Source organism: Vipera ursinii, assembly GCF_947247035.1.
Source record: "Vipera ursinii genome assembly, chromosome: 1".
In the NCBI taxonomy this organism is placed as follows: Eukaryota; Metazoa; Chordata; class Lepidosauria; order Squamata; family Viperidae; genus Vipera; species Vipera ursinii.
Genome location: NC_139512.1, coordinates 303486392 through 303506425, shown reverse-complemented (window position 1 = coordinate 303506425; position 20034 = coordinate 303486392). Strand labels below are relative to the sequence as shown.

Here is a 20034-nt window from a genome sequence, read left to right as displayed (position 1 = left end):
TAAGTCAGGATTCTGCAGGAAGAAAATGAACCCCCAACTTCAGATTGTATCCTTAGTTTAGAATTAAAATCTCTAATGTGGTGCTCTCAAGTTGCCTATCTCAACTGAATGTATTTTATTTCCATAATTCTTTTAAAGTGATATTGGAGGCTTATATGTTTTAAAGCAACAGATTAATCTCTGGCACAGGGTTTCTCAATGGGAGTTCTATGGAACCCCAGGGTTCCATGAGAGACTACTAGGGTTTCCCTGAAAGATCCTGATTTATTTTTAAAAAGCAATGACCGAAACCGAACAAAGATTCAACCCACTGAAACCTGTGTGAACCAAAGAGCAAGGAGTGAGCGAAGCTGAGAAGTGAACAAAAAGTGAGGAAAAAATGAAAGAGAAAGTATACACAATAGAGAAACCACTGGGATCTCTGGGCCAGGGTTCTCCTTGCTGGCATATGCCTGTTTTTCTGCAGGCACAGCAGCTAAGGGGGCTTTGTCTCAGGGAGGATGCAGGAAATTTGGTGCTGGGGGGGTGGGGGGGGCTACACATGAAACAAACAAACAAGCCAATATTTGAGCTTGAATGTACACAGGTTCCCCAAGGCCTGAAAAATGCTTCAAGGATTCCTCCAGACTCAAAAGGTTGAGAAAGGTTGCACTGGCATTATTTTTATTTCCAAGAATTTTTTTGTTTGGTCTACCTAAAACAGGGGTGTCAAACTGCAGAGGCCACGCAGTTTGGTCTACCTAAAACAGGGGTGTCAAACTGCAGAGGACACGCCCACCCCAGTTCCGGCAATGCGAAAAAAGTCGCGTGATGTTTTAAGTAGAGTGCAATCTAGAATTTATTAACACAGTGCTCATTTGTCTCTCAAATACAATGGTAAATAGTAGAAAATGATCTGAGAAATGAGAAATAGAAGAGTGAATAAATATAGGTTACAGAAGTGCAAACGCAGAAAAGTGTAGCTGACCTGTCTCCCCATGTACTGAGTAATGAAAATCAAATCCCAAGAAAATCTAACACTGAGAAGCCAAGTAGTCAGGTTTTTACTCAAGTGAAGAATATTCTCAATTATTCTTTGGAGGGGGGGGTTGTTGTTTTTTTTAGTGCCAAAATGAATTGTCTCAGAAGATGACTGAAAGCCAGAAATGAAGAAGCTTCAGCAGCAGAAACAGGGCTTGAACTGGACAGCAAGCTAGGGTCAATGAAGCTAGGCATATTACAGGTTTTATTTTCTGGATGAAGATCTGGACTGGGTTTGGTTATATATACACCTCTAATATCATGATGCTGAGCAAACAACTGATTGAAATAAATCTTTTCAGAAAGCAATAGTTCATTTCCTTCTCCCTTTTCTTTTCCTTCGCAACTTTCTGATAGGTCTCTGATATTGCTATATATAATACAGATTTAACATGAACTAAATTCTGAGAAGGGAATCTCCTTTAATACATGCTTTCCCCATCTGGATAGGTTGCAAAAATGGCTGGTGACATTTTTATTATTTTATTCTTCTTTTATTAAGAACGTTATTAAAATTATCATAATGTAAAATACAAATGAAAATAAAGATAGGGAAATAGGAAGGGGGAAGAAAGGTGAGAGAAAGGTGACAGTACTGGGGGAGGCTTTGAAGACTTCTTGTGGAAATCACGAGGGTGTCTACTCTAGCTACCACATATAGACACGCACACAGTCCCATCACAAAGATCAAATGTGACATGTAATAGATGGCATTTTAAACAGGAAATTTTTTAAAAAAAACTACGAAGAAAATATGGCCCAAGCAGTCTCTGTAATCATATGTCGGAATGAGCTTGGAAAAGATGTGTGTGTGTTTGTGTGTGTGTGTTTGTGTGTGTGTGTGTGTGTGTGTGTGTGTGTGTGTGAGAGAGAGAGAGAGAGAGAGAGAGAGAGAGAGAGAGAGAGAGAGATGGTATCCAGAACTATCAGAGAAGAGACGGCATAGGGGTAGCTGCTTATGAGTAGGGAAAGAGACCCAGAAAGGAACCTCCCTAACTTCTCAGGCTGTGAAAGAGATGGAAGGGGATGGTTAGAGAATCTCTCTGGGATTCTGTTAATGTAGTAGGTGAGAAGTAGCTCATCTAGTTATGTTTCCTGTCTATTCTACAAGGAAAGGCTGACATCAACCCTGCAAGTCTCACAGTACAATTCTCCATCTTTTTACAGCTTGAGAGTTAGGGGGATTCCTTTCTTTCTCTGCCTGTTACGCAGCTGTGGGCCATGCCCTCTCTTATCTGATTGTTCCCTAGGCAGCATCTTTTCCTCCCCCCTGCCCCCCCCAAAAAGACATTTCCCAAATGTCATTACAGTTTCTTAGCCACAGGATTTCCTGAGGTTTTGTTCTTTACTATACAGTCATATAATAGACTATATTCAACTTCCTAATACAAACCAACAGAAACTGACTAATTGCACAAGGACGGATGAAGAAAAGTTACTCAAATGCTGATGGCAATGTAAACTTTCAGCAGCCAGTCCGAAGAATCTTGTTCCAAAGGTATAACTAGCAAAAAAACAGGAACTACATAAAAAATTAGAAGAAAAAACATTTCTGTGCATTTAATTACTCAGTGTAGTCTAAATCTGAACAATGCAGTAATATCATAGACATATATAATCTTATAATGATAATGGAGGTTAACACTGACAATTTTTGCCTTGTTGTTGCTGGATGACAATGTTATAGATTTTGGTAAAAATTACATCAATTTTACGTCAATACTTGAATATCAATTTTACCAACAAGAATAAAGCCTGGTTATTTCTGTTTCCTCTCCATTTAATAACAATTTTCTATTCACAACTAAGAGCAAGAGAAGTAATTAAAATATTGTTGAACTCACATTGTTAGACCTCATAGGACCCCTTTCCCATTCATCTAATTTCAAATTCAGTGAAATTCACATCTCTTGTTTCTTTCTTTTTTCACTTTTAACTTTCCCCTTTGAATTCTCTGTTTATTATTTTTTAATTCAAATATCTATCAAATAAAAAAGGCTTCTCTTCAATAAGATGGTGTGCAATCTAAGGGTCCTCCTGGATTCTTAAGGCTGTGGCCAGGAAGACCTTTTTTAAACTTTGAGTGAGACCCTTTTCTAAAACAGGCGATGCTAGCAGTGGCCGCTCATGCCTTGTCATCTCATACACTGATTATTGCAGTCTACATAAAAATACACTTGAAGACCATTTGGAAACTGCAACCGAGACAAAATGTGGACCACAAATTAAAAAGGATGACACATAGTATTCAATATAACACCAGTACTATGAGAGCTGCCCTAGATGCTGTTTCTAGATGCAATTAAAAGTTGGTTATTATGTTTATCTTTAAAAGTGTGGGTTATTAGCTATTATTTTTAAAGTCCTTGAGGGGCTTGGCTAACAATGAGATCAATTGCTTCACTTAGAGCCAGAACAAATAAAACATAAAAACGTCTACATCAGGGGTCCCTAACCCCTGGTCCATGGACCGGGCCACGTCATGCCAGTAACTGGGCCGCACAAACAAGGAAAGCCCCATCCACAGGATGCAGACAGCACACAAAATCATGCCCCCTCCGGTCCGTGGAAAAACCTCTCTCCACATAACTTGTTCCTGGTGCCCAAAAGGTTGGGGACCTCTGGTCTACATCAATTACAGGTAGTCCTTGACTTATGACTGTTTGCCTAGCAACCATATGAAGTTACGATGGACCTCCCTGGTGGTACTTATGACCCAACTTCAAAGTTCTGACAGTTGCTCCCTCCTGTGGTCACATGACTGCATTTCAAGGGCTCGACAACAGAGCTGCATTTATGACATCTGCAGTGTCCTATGGTCATATGAACACATTTTACAACTTTTTTGCTGAAAGCCGGCGTTTACTTTCGGGTTTTGAAAAACTGTGCTCATAGTAAACCATTAATTCATTTAATGACTACACACAGATATGATTAACAACCACAATGTATCACTTAATGACAACCACAAAAAAGGTCATAAAATTGGGTCAGTCACATGAGTGATCCAATTTGCAACTGTCCCAAGTTACATCCGTGATGAGCAGATTACATAATGGTCATTATTCAAGAACTACCAGTAATCAGTGGATAACCATAAGTTTATACAGTAGCCTTTCAGGAGAAATTTCAAATGTACCAACAAATAAGTTCTGCTGAACTGAATTTGCTTCAGTCCTATTGTATATGATTATTGTATTGTATTATATTGTATTGTATTGTATTGTATTATTTACTGTAAAAGTGACAGTTTCAACTTTCTTGAAAAGTTAAAATGATCTTTTTCTTTTTCAGCAGAACAATCTTGCAATGGAATCTTAAAATATTTTCACCAATCAGCATGGGACGTACTCTAAATAACTGGAAGTGAAAGTGGAATATTAGATTTGGAATGTCATAATATCTCTCTAACCAAAGAAGTTTTATAAATGACTTTAGGGAAAAATATAAGATGATAGAATTCAAAAATATCATAAATTTCTGTCTGTAAAAAAACAAAAAAAACCCCTTCTTAAGACCAAGTAATGAAAAGAAAACAAATGTTTACTTTATGTTAGTCAATGTAAGAATCTCAAGAAATTCTTTTTTAAATTAGGCCCAAAAAGGATATTTGATGTAGAACTTCACAAGGGATGGATGAAATGCCACAGCATTTTTACGTCTGTTAAGTATCCTTGTCTTTAAATAAAAATAAACACAAAGCAAACAGGGTAAAAACACTCTAATCTCTGAAGTGCCCTGTGGCATTTTCTGTCTGAAATTGCAAGTCCAAATTTGGGTGTGTTGAAACTATTAAAAGGAATTGCCCAGCAGCTATACAACCCATTCATGAATACAGACATATTATATAAGAATCCCAGAGCACTATGTATCATTCTTGTAATCTAACATGAAATAATAATTCAATTGATGTAAAAAAACAAAACATTATCAGGGTTAGGGGCTAGTCACAGCAGGTATGCTTACTGCCTATTATAGTTAAAAAAACAAATAAACCTATATAACATCTGTGAGTTAGAAGAGTTTCTACTTGTGTCATAGTTTTATTTTCCTCTAAAAGCAAATTAGCAAAAGGATCAGACTTTACTACATAAAACAGTATTTTAGAAGATAATTCAGAAAATACTCCTCTCAGGGCCATATAATTGGATTTATTTATTTTTACAAATAAATTTGTTTATTTATTTAGTCTATGGCGGTGGTACAATTAACCAGGCAACTACATAGTTAGTACAAAGTAGTTATTTAGCTGCCGAAGAGTGTTAGTCAGTTTAGTTTGCACTCGCATGCTATCCAAGGTACACGACAGGGCTGAATTAGCTGCACATCTGAAAGACGAGTGACGTCCTGCAGTGTCATCTGGGGCCTTCTTTAACCATCGATGTCGCCTCATAATTAGGTATCGCATCTGGACAAGTTCAGCACCGGCAGTGGTCCCACCGTCTGCACAAAATGCCACCAGGTTTCCAAAGTGATACCTATTTATCTACTTACTTGTAGCATGCTTTTAAATTGCTAGATGGGCAGAAGCTGAGACAAGTGATGGGAGCTCACTCTGCCACGCAGTGCTAGGGCTTGAACCAACAGAGCAAAGACCATCTCCAGCATCTTTAAGTTACAGTGCCGTCGCACCTCTTATAATTTGGAAATTAGTTTTGATTTATATTGGGACATTCCTACCTTCTTAGGTTAGTGATATCACAGTTTTAACTGACCTTAAAAATGTCATAAGTCATAAAAATAGTTTAGAGTTAAAAAATAATAATCAAAAATTGGGGGGTAGGATTTAATCATTAAATGATTAAATTTTAATGTATAATAAGGACAAATCTAATTGCAAATTAGAATTTATTTTTCTCTTCTGTCTCAATTTACACTACTTTCCTACTCACCAAACCTACTGTGAAAAATCTCCCAAACCATTTAATGAAAGGATTTTGTCAGTTCACAAGGAGCTGCTGGAAAGCTTGCCTCTTCTCACTACTGATGAGACAGATTTTATCAATAGAAAAAAAGCACTGGATATCAAATAATAAGCAGGCATATACATAGAATGAAGGCTACTGCTAAGCTTGTAAGCTGCCCTGAGTCTTCGGAGAAGGGCGGGATATAAATGGAATTTTAAAAAAATTGTACTATATTTTAATGACAGCAAGAAATGAAAAAATATCATTTTTGTAGAATGGACACATACATAAATACCAATCAGATTCCTTAGATACAGCTTTCTCATCAATAATTATTACATCAACCATTAAATACTACTGGCCAAACATACGTGATTCATATTATTATTAATTTATTATTAATTTTATTTGTATAGCGCCCTTCTCCCGAAGGACTCAGGGCGGTGAACAGGGCAATGCATGTTAAAAGACAAAATACAAAAATTAAAAGAGATTAAACAGAATGCCCACAACTCTTACAATAAGTTAAAACACAATAAAAAAGTTAAAACACATTAATAAAACCCAACCCCATCCCATCAGGCCAGGCCAGCTTGTTCAAAGAGGTAAGTCTTTAGATCACGCCGGAAGGAGCGGAGGTCGGGCGCCATCCGGAGCTCAACCGGAAGATGGTTCCATAAATCCGGCGCGCCCACAGAGAACGCCCTCCCCCTGGGGGCCACCAGTCAGCATTCTTTGACCGGTGGCACCCTGAGGAGGCCCTCTCTGTGGGAGCGTACTGGGCGGAGGGAAGTTGATGCCGGCCGCAGGTGCTCCCTAAGGTATTCCGGACCCATGCCATGTAGGGCTTTGTAGGTCATTACCAACACCTTGAATCTCATATGACCACATCACCAAATTTATTTTGAATCTAGTATTAATGTAGAGGACTAATCTAAACACTAAAATCACTGTAAGGATCCAAACTATATTTAAATATTCACAATACTCTTCTGTTTGGACAGAAAGAATAAATTTAAATATTATTCTATAGAATTATTCTATAATAATATTTCTATAAACTTAGAAATACTTTAGAAGCAGACTAAAGTATTTACTCAGTCTACAGTGGATTTTAACTGTTAAAAACTATGAAGTTTAGAATTAATTCTTCATCCTATTGTACTTCTCAGTATTATTAAATACACTGAATAGGACATCTCTCTGGATTATCGGTAAAGAAAAGGAGTTCGTGGCAGTACTATGCAGTTATTCTGATTCTTCTTAAATGGGTAGTTCCAGTTGGAAAAAGAAGAGAAGTCAACTTGATGGACATTCATTTGAAAGATACTCCCTTCGTTCATTATTTACATGATACCATTGGAAAAGGTTATCCACTATATATGGATGCAGATATATACCTAACTATGTATCTCTACCTAGGGTGAAAGGGCTTAAAGTTTGTGCTAATTATAGGACTATTTCATTAATATATTAATATATTCCCCACTAGGGTTTATCAAACATTATCAGGCGCCAGACAATTTGCAGTTATTAATTGATACATTAGATATTGCTAAGGACAGAAAAAGCCTTGGATTTGGTTCAGATTAAATTCTTAAAGAAACTGATGATTAGATATGGCTTTCCACAGGGTTTTGTTCAGTGGGTTGAGATTTATTACTTGCAACACTGCCCCATAGTTATCACAAATCAAATTATTTCAGACTCTCGAGTTACAGTATAACATGTCCCAAGACTACCCATGTTTCCCCTTGTTAATTTGTTCCTCGATCCTTTGTCCACTGTGATAAGTCAGTCTTTATTCATTAAGGATATTATATTATAGGATCTCCTCCTCTTTCAGTGGATGAAGAAGACATCTGCCTGAGCTACTCTTAAATGTTATTTCCTTGTTCTAAATTTTAAAAATGTTTGGTCCTCTTTTACCTAGGTTACAGTTCTGCATTATTTCTATCAAGTTAATTTTCTTTACTCTCTACAAATGATGAATAAGAAAGTTGAGCCTGGTCCAAAAGAGGCTTCATGTACCTTTAGTAGTATGCAGTTGTGAGCAACATTAGCTCAGGCCTAAATCACCATATGCCTGTACTGCAATGAGCTTTGATGGGACTATGTCTGAAGATAACTTGGAAATCAGAACTGGTACAGAACAGAGTATTTCTGTATATTCTATATTCTGTGTATGTTATTGCTGAATGAGATTTTCTCTAATGATCTAACGCTGCATAGCATCTGAACCTGAGTTAATTTGTTAATTAATTAAATTTATATATTCAAATTCATGACCCTAACAATACAGGTAGTCCTTGCTTAATGACCAATTCTAGCACTAAGTGAAGAGATTGCTAAATGGGAAGGCGTATAAGGACAACTGGTCTTTCCTGCTGGGAAAAAGATAAGACTACCGGTAATCAATTTCACACCTTTGGCTACTAACAGTCCCTGAGCGAATAGTTGTAAGTGAAGGACTGTTAACTGTTTGCTCTTGAATACAACAAGAACAATGAGATTGCACCAGCAGCTGGAAAAGGTCAGGCGATTTCCATGGAAATCGCTTACTTTTTTCAACAACCCCCACCCCATAGCAGAGGATGAGTTGCCAGCATGATCACATTGCTTTTGATGTGTAGAAAAGCAAACAGCTTACTTTCTTGCAGTTCTTTCTCACAAATCAATCTGCTCTGCAAGTGGGCGAGTGGGGCAAGAAAAGAAAACCATAGGACAATGCATAGTGACTGTGATAGCGATCACATGATTGAGGGATGCTGTGAAGGTAGTAAAGCTATTTTTTCAGCACTGTCATAACTTTGAACAGTTGCTGAACAAATGATTGGTAAGGTAGAAGTATTGGTAGTTAAAAAAAGAAAAGAAATGGCAACAATATAAATACATATAAATTGTAGTCAAGGTAAAAGCAAATTCATCAATAACAAATCAAAGCAATCATTGCATGGGATCTGCCATATCAGCCTAATCCTCAGACCTGATGACAGAACCAGGTCTTTTAAGGCCTAATGAAATGCCCAAGGACTGAGCTCACCTAATCTGGAGGAATGATATTCTAAAGAGTAGGTATCATGACAGATACCTACTGGGGGGGGGGGCGAAAGCCCTAACAAGCAGGCATATACATAGAATGAAGGCTATGGCTAAGCACATTTGATTTGTGCTTAGATTGTAAGCCGCCCTGAGTCTTCGGAGAAGGGCGGGATATAAATGGGATTAAAATAAAAAATAAATAAATAAAAAAGCTCTTGCCAATGGGTTTTTGGATGCAGTTCAAAGTGCTGATTTTAAACTGTAATGCCTGTATCATTTGGCTCCTAGGCATTTGTTTGCTTGACTGCCTTCTCTGATTGATATGTCCAATATATTCTTTTGGACTGTTAGGGGTTCAAAAGAGTTACGAGCAGGTTTTCCCTAGCGATCCCTGTTTCATAAAATAGCCTGCCTCTCAAAGCTAGACTAGTATCCATTCTGGTAATCTTCGAAAAACTGGTAAAAACAGGTTTTCAGAGAATGTTTTGAGTGTGACCCTGGTACCATCAGGGATTATCAGCATTATAGTATTTGAGTTATATTTTAATGTTTTATTGAAGTTATGTGCTAGATTTCTCTGATGTTTCTAGTGAGATATAAACTTTTGAAACATGTATTTGCCACTCAGGGCTGTTTTAATTCCTAGAACGTAATGCTGCTTCTATTCAGATTTAAATATATTTATCTGATTCAAATAGAATGGGTATATAAAGACAATTTTAAGATAAGTATTAAGTTTCACTCCATGCAAAATTTATCCACAAAATTTATACTTTATTTTAGTATAAATGAAGTGAAAATAGTATTGTTTCTGTAGAGTGGGTGATAAAACCAAAAGGTATTGCAACAATGTAATGTAATACAATGACATAAACAGTTGAAAAATAGGTCTATTAGCAATAGCAGTAGATGAAGTTAATAAAAACATTGACACACAAAATGGCAGCCATGGGCATAGCCAGATAAAAGACATGCATTTCAACAGAAAGCCTCTTCCTTCTCCTAGATGCTGTACTATTTTATTTTTTCTGAGTAGAAGAAAAACAGAGAAACAAATCACTGGGTTTATTTATTTAATTTCTAGGGCTACCCATCTCAGCCAGGTGATTCTGGGTGGCTAACAATTCTTTGAGCTGTAGCCACCCATCTTACCATTCTTGGAAATAAAGATGCTGCTGGAGACAAATTCCAATGAAAAATATATATGAGCATATTGATGTTCACCAAACATCATGCATATGTTTGTATATGCTTGCATGTGTGCATGTTTGTGTATGTATGCATGCACACATATACACAACACTGAGCTGTAATAGAAAATAATAGAAATAAACATTTTGCAGTTTGTATCTACAATTTGACAGAATATAGTTAAACTATTATTAAATTAATGAAAAAAGTTATTGGCAACATTGTACAAAGAACACCTTTACAAGTAATCCTCGATTTATGACCATTCATTTAACAACAGTTCAAAGTTACAGCAGCACTAAATAAAGAGACTTATGGCCCATCCTTGAAGTTATGACCTTCACACTACCCCTGTAATGGTGGCAGCACCCTGCGGTCACAACCTTCCCAGACAACTTCTGACAAGCAAAGTCAATGGAGAAGCTAGAAGGGAGAGTTGTAAATCACAGTCATATCATATCTCACTCACTGAGTGATTCGAGATGTCTCACTTAACTATTGCTCTGTTTAATAATTTTTTGTTCCTAACTGGGGTCCTAAATCAAGGAATACCTGCACTGTAAAGTATTAAAGAGTGGTGATGGTGCAGTGATTCAAATCCTTCCAAGGTTGGTAAAACGAGGACCCAGATTGTTGGGGACAACATACTGACTCTGTAAACCACTTGGAGGGAGTTTTAAAGCACTATGAAACGGTATATAAGTCCAAGTGCTATTCCTATTAGAGAGTTATAAATTAAGGTGCTTGCTTCAGTTATCTATTTTCTGGGTTAAGAAAGATGTGAACAACTATACATGGCAAGGCCAAATAAAACTTTTTGTACCTTACAGATAAGCAGAAGCTGGAAACATATCTGTCAGGATTACTTTAATTTGATTTCACATTAAGCAAAAGGCAGGATTCAATGCCCCCTTTCAGTTTTGTGACTTTATATGGATAACATACCATTCACCAATTGTATAATTCATACAATTCAGCATAAAATATCTTAAATAAGATATCTTAAATAAAACTTCAGGCTCCAAGTAAATTCAAGATAAGAAAATTTTCTAGTCATTTCAATACATTAAAAGCACACACATATTGCTTCTGATAATGTTTGGTTACAATGTTCACATCCCTTGTATCTCTTCCAAGGACCATGAAGTAAAACCCTTAGCTAAAGCTGAATGGGCTTTTCATGTCTTTTTCATTTATTCTGCTTTAACAAACTATATTGCTTCGCTTCCTCTTTCTCCTTCTCATACCTCCTTTTAATTCCTTCTCATTACTGAAACAGTCCATAAGCTTTAAATTACTTTTCACTAGACCAATGAGATTTCAAAGCCCACATTGCTGATCTGCTCTAAACTCTCTTCCATTCGAAATTAAACTATGCCATAAAAAGAGAAAATGATTCCCAATTCTCACTGATTCCTAGAAGACAAACCCAGATTAAAAATTTAAAATCTAGATGAGCACAGATCCACAGCGATACGTTACTATAAAGTCTTTCAAAACTAGTCACCTTGCAGCTAAAATAATTTTCAGAATGGGTAATTGTGTGTATGTACAGATTAAGACTTTCACAATGGTAGGCAATCGATACTTTCGAGGCCTTTTGTAATATATAACTAAGTCTGATAAAATTAATCAAAGTTATGGAGCTGATAGAAATTGCTACTTCCAGTGCAATCCTATGTACATTCTTTTGGAAATAAATCCCAGAGAAATATGCAAAGGATTATGGCCTGAGGATCTGAAAAAGTTTCATCACGGAAAAGCATGAGTTTTCTTGAAATCAAAATTCAATTACGAAACTAGCAAGTAGCGCAATAGAGGTGATTCAGAATATACAGAAGTAAATACAAAACACCACTTTTCAAATCTTTAAAGCTGTGATATCTTTTTCCAGCTTGCTGGCTTTTTTCAAAAGCTGCTCCCAGCTGTCTCTGTAGGCATGTGCGCACACAGTCGCAGAGACTATCAGTCAGACACCCAGGACTCAGGAAGACCTTCCAACACTAAACAGAATTTAGCAAACCCTATGAAGACAAATCCAAAATAAATCTGTAGGTGTGTTGCAGACTAGGCCAAAAACACTGGAAAAATAATATGTTGAAGCTAGTACAGTAATATTCCTAATTGCATGTTTGCTCTGCTAGTTGTTATTCTTACTTAAAATTGTAACTTTAAGCTGACAATCTAAAGTTCACATACGGGATACTCCCATGCTTTCCATCAATTACAATTTAATGCTAAATATTTACAGTATAAAGTAAGCCAGATCTTTATTAAATCGTATTTATGAATGAGCAAAAATTTAATTAATATGTGCATTAAATGGACTAAAGTAAATGAATGGAATCTCAGATTAGTTATGTGATAAATATTTATAACTAACCATATAAAAATTGTATATCATCCTCCAATTCTGAGGAAACTATGTGTGTAATCATATGAAATACATCCTGAAAATAATCTCCTTGTACATTATATTTAAATTTAATTTTTGTTTGTTTTGATAAGGTCATCTATTACCAGTTTAATTCCAATTAAATTCATAATTTTATTACATTTAAGAAATGGACATAAAATGTAATTTCCAGATAATAGAAGATACTAAATCAAAAGCTACTAAATCTTTACAAAAGGCTGAAGTAAAAAATATTCAGAATTAGATGAGTAATTGAGCAGCATTACTGAATTGCCAGTGAAATAACAATGGTATAATAATGAAGATAAAGTATCATTTTCTTACATTCTAGTCTATACAATTCAAAATAATCATTAATAATCTTGGTTACTGTATTATACATACTTCATAAAATGACTGAAGTGCTTTAAATATAGTATAATACATAAATGCTAAGTGGTAGGATTATTTAATACATTTGGAACAACTCACTTTGACATGAATGTGACTAACTAATGCAATAAGATTAGGAATACAACCTTTAAACTTTTCTAACTACGGTATAGTTTTCAATCTAAATCAAGATATCCTCTGATACCTTATCTTCCATTTTAAAAAGTGTTCTGCATTTAGAATTAACATACTTTTCACATCTCTGCTGTAGTCTTTCATTTTATCTTCTACATCCTGTCCTATATTTCCTTATCCAGTCACCAGTGACAAGATACAAATAAAGGAAAACAGTATCTTCAAATCTTTCCAGGCTCCATTTATTACAAGAAAGCACCTATTTTTTCCACCCTTTTAGTCTAAATAATAGTGAAGCACAAACTAATCCTGTATAAATGGAATATATTAAGTAACTATTGTGCAGAAGTTCAACACCAAAATTGTTATATATTTTCAAAGTTGTTCACCAGAAGGTCAGGCAAATTACAAAAACTGAACTTTTGTCACCTATAGTTTCACGTCAAAAACAGTAAGCATTTTTGAATGTGTTATTTTCCATAAAAATATCTACATATAAAGTAAATATATATCGAAAGTAGATTTGTATAAAAATAATTACATTGGTTAAAAAATAAACTGTCAGTTCTGCTTCCCCTTGAACTCTGCCATAATAAATACTCACAAATCTGAAATAATGGACAATTGTATCTGTGAAACTTTATAATTTTCAATGACCAAGTTATGCTGAATGCAAGTCCCGAAAGAATTCAAAACTACATAGGAAATTTATACGGCTATGCTTAACATTTCAAAAGTAAATTCTAACATTTGCATTAATCCTAACATTTATTTTAATTCATCAATTGATAACAATTTGTTTAAAGATCTCTCCACAGTGAATTGATTTAGTACGTATTGTGAATCCTAAACTCAAAGGGGAACATACCACAAAGTTAATTCTAAATTAAATCTAAAGATATCATTACCTAAATATGTTGTCCAAAATACTGCTTTATATGAACATCTCTATGCACTTCGCAGATATATTACTACAGCATTTACCGAAGTTTTACATTCTTACTACTAAATGCATCATATGATTTATCATTATTGTATTTTATGATCATGATTTATCACTTGTTGCTTATATGTACAGAGAGTTTATGCACCAGAAACAAATTCCTTCTGTGCCCAATCACACTTGGCCAATAAAGAATTCTATTCTATTCTATAAATGAAGGTGCTGCTGCAGACAGCAAAAAAGGGACATTTCATAGATTTTTGTGGCCACTCCAGTTGTGTTTGGTACTCTCTGTCAACTAAGACTCAGCAACAGTCATAGGCTACTTCAGAGGGAAAGATGGAAAACAGAACTACTTCCCTCTGCTTTATTGAGACCATCTTATCAGACACCACCTGTCCAAAATGTTTCTGTTCAAGACTGTCATGAAAATATTATAATGCCCAAATAAGTATCTAAGTTTCCTTCTTTTTCCCCCCTTGTTCTTGCTTATATGCAAGTTACCTTGGAGGCTTTGTGGCAGAAATGTTGTAAGAGTGAACAAAAGTTATGCCAAGCCTATATTATCTTATTCACTGTTTTTTCACCATGTATGAATGGATCTACAATGCATGTCTGGCAACAAAAAACATGGAAAAAGAAAATAATTTAGCAACTGCAGAAAAACTTGAATTACTATGTTAATAATAACATACGTTACTAGCCCTTTATTTTTCAGCAGTATTCACCCTAAGTGCCTGTTTAGTGCAATAATTTTGAAAAAAAAAATGTTTTGGTGTTTTCCACATGCTTTGGCACTTGGAAAAGTATGTACAAGCATTTTAAATAAAACAATAAAAGTTCTTTCATTATACTGGAACAACACATTTACTTCTCAATGTATAACAGATTGCAGTCAACATAAGTGGTTATTACCATATTAATGTTGATGTAACTGATATCAAGTTCAATGTCTTGAGTATAATTATACCCTTCTGTACAGCGTCTATGTATATATGCATGCTTATGTGTGGACATGTATGGAGTGGGCAGTATATTAAAAATAATTAATATAAATGAAAATGCATACAATAAGCTTTAATGGCAACTATGCTGCAATTTTATCAACCAAAAAAATGTTCTTAAAGATTACAAAAAAGTTTAGGGATAATGTCTAAGCAACTGTTAGGTTGTCATCCTAAAACACACTACACTATATTACACTATACTACACACTAGAACAATCTAGAGAACTTAGTGATATTGAGTAAACCTGTTTAAAAGTGCACCAATAATTCTTTAGCTTCTCTGAGTATTTTTAAATTAAATATGCATGAGAATTCAGTCTGCTTTACTTCTTTTGATTGTAAAGTATAATCATAATTGCTTTCTTTCAGATATTTCCATATGATCTTAGAAAACCACTGTATGTTCTCTAATTTCAAATAGCTTGTTTTAAAAATCCTATATCATAAAAACCTTTTTGCATCATTTCAAATATATACAGTACATTTTTAATGCTTGGAGGTCACAAAATAACTATTCTCATGTAACTTCAACCTGTACTCTTAACTATTATACACTAAGGAGGAAATAAATAACCACCCTTGCCATCATGCCAATATTATCTAACTACCAATTGTTTGACATTTCAGTCTTCTAAAAGCCTGTTTTATTACTGTATGGATGGTGAGAAAAAACAAACTTAGGTTCTTTGTTTTCTATCACAGCCAAATCAACAGTAGTTCAGAACATATCTAATTTCTACATTCATTATTTTTACATAATATACATATAACAGTGATTTCATTATTTGCCCCCCCCACATACACACATCTCAACTCAAACAGTATTTTCCATCATCTTTCTATATTAGGCCTTCAAAAGTCATGTTTACACAGGCTGACAGGACCAAGACCAGTTAAAACTTCTTACTCCTTGAAATCAGAGATTCCCAATATAAAATTGTGGTTACCGACGGATTTAAAAACTATAAAAATAGATGCATACCTAATGTCTTAATAACAGCAGTACCAATTAATATAAATCATTAGCATAGGTTGATTAAATGTAAGTATAAAACATAAACAAATTGTGGAGTAATGTGTAATTGTTAAGTGTATATGGTCAAACTTACCCCATTCTAGAAATTCCAGAATATTCTTCTCTCTTCTCAAGGGTGAATTATTACATTCATCATAAAGGCAGATGAGTATATCCAACAAGGATTCCACACTAAAGCATTGCCCATTGGTCTGAGTTGGCCCATCCAAAATAAACTGTTCCAACTGTCTCAAGCGCACTTCTCCAGACATGGCTGCTTCAGTTCTTAACAGACTTTCCTTCTTTATTATTCTGTGCTATCTTTGACAAATTTAGCACATTAGAATATATTACAGTTTATAAAAAGAATTTTGAAAAGTCAGTGCTTTAAAGATGGTGCTGAACATATAATCCATCTCAGAACTGCCATTCTGAGAATTGTAACTTGGTCAGTCTGTCCACACATACATCTACAATATATACAGAGTATTACAGAAAAATAATTATCCTAAAATCTCTTTTAATAACATTTAAAAGAGAAAATATATACTTTATACATTTAAATAATAATTAAAATTTAATCCCAAGACTGAATCCACTCTTCTATCATCCATATAGATTTTTAAAGGTCTTCTCCTTCATTCGAAATTCAGAGCATGAAACCCAATCCCGAAATGAATCCTTCTGCATCATTTAAGTGTAAAGTCCCCATTCCATTTGCAATAACAATTCACTTTCAAGGAAAGAGCAGCAGGAAGAAAGCTATTTGAAAGTGGGAGGGCAAAAAATAAAAAGCACAGGATTCTGAAGATCTAGTGCCGGAGAATATCCACCACCTCCACCACCTTCTTCTCCACCTTCTCCACCACCTCCACCTCCACCTCCACCACCTCTTAGAAAATGCATTAGTGGCAACTCTTCAGAAAGTGGGGAGCGGGAAGAAGGGAGGAAGAAAAGTCCTCGGAAACAGAATCCTTCCTTAGGGCAATCGGTGCCACTCTTCCATTAAAGGGTCTTCACCATTCCAAAAAATAATGTATAGTCTGTATTTCCTTAACCTCCCTCCCCAATATCCTGGGGAGGGGGAGCATGTGGGGGGGGGGGAAAGTCACACCCCTCTTTAAATATCGGGGAAAGTAATAAATGTCCTCTCTTAAATACTGTATTAGCACATCCAGTCAAGGGAAGGGTAGGCTGGGCTGGTAATAATCCTAGCAAATCCTCTCCATATCGCTGCACGTCCTCTAGCTCCTTGTTTCTCTTGACAGGGCGACAAGGATCTTGCTTTTTTCAATCCACATACATCTCCCACTCCGCTTGCGCGCTTCCCCCAAAAGATGCTGTGCTGCTGCTGTTTTCCAGTGCAAGAGATGGAAAGATGCTGCCCGTCTTTCGGTCCACCATACTTAGGGCATCTTCGAGTAGCGAACAGTGATAGACTGTACTCCCCCCCACTCTTTCCTCCGTTTCCTCTTCCTCGTCGTGGTCGTTTTCCTCCTCTTCTTTCACAGTCCGCCTTCCCTGACACCACACAGCCTCACGCACAAGCTCCGGCTGCTACTGAATTCTCCGGATCCAACATGGCGGCCTCTCCACCCTCCCTCCTAAAGCTCTGAGCGAGCGAAGCTGCAGAGAGGCAAACGAGGCTGCAAGCTGGTTGGGAATGAGAGGGAGGGAGCGGAGAGCACTGGAGAGATGCTTATACGGCAGCGAGGAATGCAGGGATACAGGCGGACCTGAGGGGAGGGAACAGCAGCCGCACGGAAACGCCCTGCGGGCTACTGCAGGACCAGGTTGCTAAGCTGTGTTTGGGGCTCCTCTGGCTGCGTCAAAGGCTCTCGCCCAACCCGCGAGAACGTACCTGTGCTCCGCAACCCCATCTCGCCTTTGGGACTTTAAAAACTCTGTGGCTACTTGGCATTTGATCCAGCCGACCGCTTAAAAGCGCTTCTCCCACAATTTCTGACAGTCGCGTTTTGTCCTCCCCCCCCCCGCTTCCCCGTCTTTTCTGCATTTTTAAAGGGAAAGTATTTGATGACGGGAAACTGGGGAAAAAAACGCCCATTTTTGTCTGTGGAGATTCTCAGTCATCCAGGTCATGGGTTGTCCCAAAGATGCTTTTTCAAAAGGCAATTGGACTTTCTTGTTTTTCTTTTGAAGACGTTTCGCTTCTCACCCAAGAAGCTTCTTCAGCTCTGACTGGAATATTAAATAATAAACGGAATATAAATCTTTCAATCGCCCACCATCCAGTCAGAGCTAAGGAAGCTTCTTGGATGAGAAGTGAAACGTCTTCAAAGAAAAACAAGAAATTCCGGTTGCCTCTTGAAAAAAAGCGCCTCTGAGACAACACCCATTTTTATTCCAAAACTGTAAAGCTGCCTGTGATACCTATTGATTGATTGACACTTAGCAATAACACAAAAGGGACATCTGATGTTATCAACCCTTTGCATCCCATTTTAAGGGCCTGGCTGTTGAAAATTGGGATTGGTACAGTAGTTGATGACAACCCTATGTCCCAGTTTTAACATTCCCATGCTACACACATACTGAATCTTTTGCTGATGTTCTCTCCAGTATTTTCCATTTTTCCACTTTTTACTTAATTTATCTTTTTAAAAATCAGTGTGGTTAGATAAGGAGTGTAGGATAGAATTAACAGGTCCAAGTCATGAAACTCAGTGCCTAATTTTGGATCAGTAATCCCCAATTTAGGATCACTATTTCCTCACTGCCTTCTGCATCACACTGGTTTGCAGTGACGATAAAAACAGTGGCAATATAATTTACATATAGATACAGGTGCAATATCAACCTAGTGAATAAGTACAAATTCAGGCTGAATAATCCCCCCCTTTTTTTTTCTTCTCTCAGTATCTTGTGTTCCCGAACTGTCTTACAATCACGTTATGTGACAGATATTCACATGTTGTTCCATACTGCAAAGATTTAATAAATCCATATATGTAAAGAGTGTTATATACAGTATATCAATTTTCAAAAAAAGATTGTTGGTTATGTAGTGTGTCACGTAGAATTCTCTACTCAAAATATAGCAACTTTTGTTTCTCAGTCTCTACATTAAATTATTTAATTGGTTATGGGTCCACCACTGTAACTAACTCAGTCTGTGGCTAAAAACATCCTTTTTTATATATGGCTACTGGTCTGCCCTCTCTTCTTCAACGGCCAGTCAGGCGGCAGAATAATGAGACATCTTTCCCAGAGATTATATTTGGGAACTGTTCTTCCACTTTTTCTTCTTACTGCAGATCACTGATCCTGCTCCCTTCTCAAACAGCATTTTTTTTCCTGCTTCTGGGTATGATGGAAATGGTATAAAAACTGGAAGTAATGGTTATTCATATGTATTCCTTAATATCATTCAATTTTCAACATGCTAAGAAAATAACAAGCTAACCAGTACGAATAGAATGGCATGGAAGATAAATTCTGTGTCCAGTTGAGTTTAATTTTAGATTAGTGGTGCAGTTTAAAGCTGTTTTTTAAATAAGAACTTTAAAAACAGGATTTATGATAAGGTGATTAAGATGATTAATTAGAAAAGAAGCTTCACATTGATGTGGTTGTTATTTGTAGAAATACTAGAAAAATGTTTATATTCAATTTTTATCTATTAAAATACAAAGAAGTGTACTAATTTAAAATTAATAAATGAGTATTATTGGAAGAAGAGAAAATCAAGGAAAGCTACTATGTGGATTATGGAATGATAGAAACTAATTGTTATTGTTTGAAAATATACACCCAGACAACATGCTGTTTACCCGATAAAAATTAATAAAATATACTTTTTTAAAAAGCTGTTTTTTCCTTGTTTTTAAAGTTGTCTATATTGTTATGATGAAGCAATCAACTTGAAACATGAACTGATTTGGAGATTTGATGAAAAAATTCTCCTTCATTGATGAAAAGACTGCTTGAAAAGATGAATTCTTCATTTTAAATGGAGAAAATGCCTC

At 36.0% G+C, this 20034-nt stretch overlaps 1 protein-coding gene across 4 annotated transcripts in view; it reads right to left on the bottom strand.

Moving 5' to 3' along the window:
- Window positions 1-17716, bottom strand: part of CDC42BPA (CDC42 binding protein kinase alpha) — a 153062-nt gene extending 135346 nt beyond the window's left edge. For all 4 annotated transcript variants that reach the window (XM_083376317.1, XM_083376314.1, XM_083376316.1 and 1 more), the window contains exon 1: window positions 16143-17716. In XM_083376317.1, coding sequence (XP_083232443.1) covers window positions 16143-16320 — 178 coding nt within the window. In that variant the 5' untranslated portion in view covers window positions 16321-17716. The remainder of the gene's footprint in view (window positions 1-16142) is intronic.
- Between the last annotated feature and the right edge of the window lie 2318 nt (window positions 17717-20034).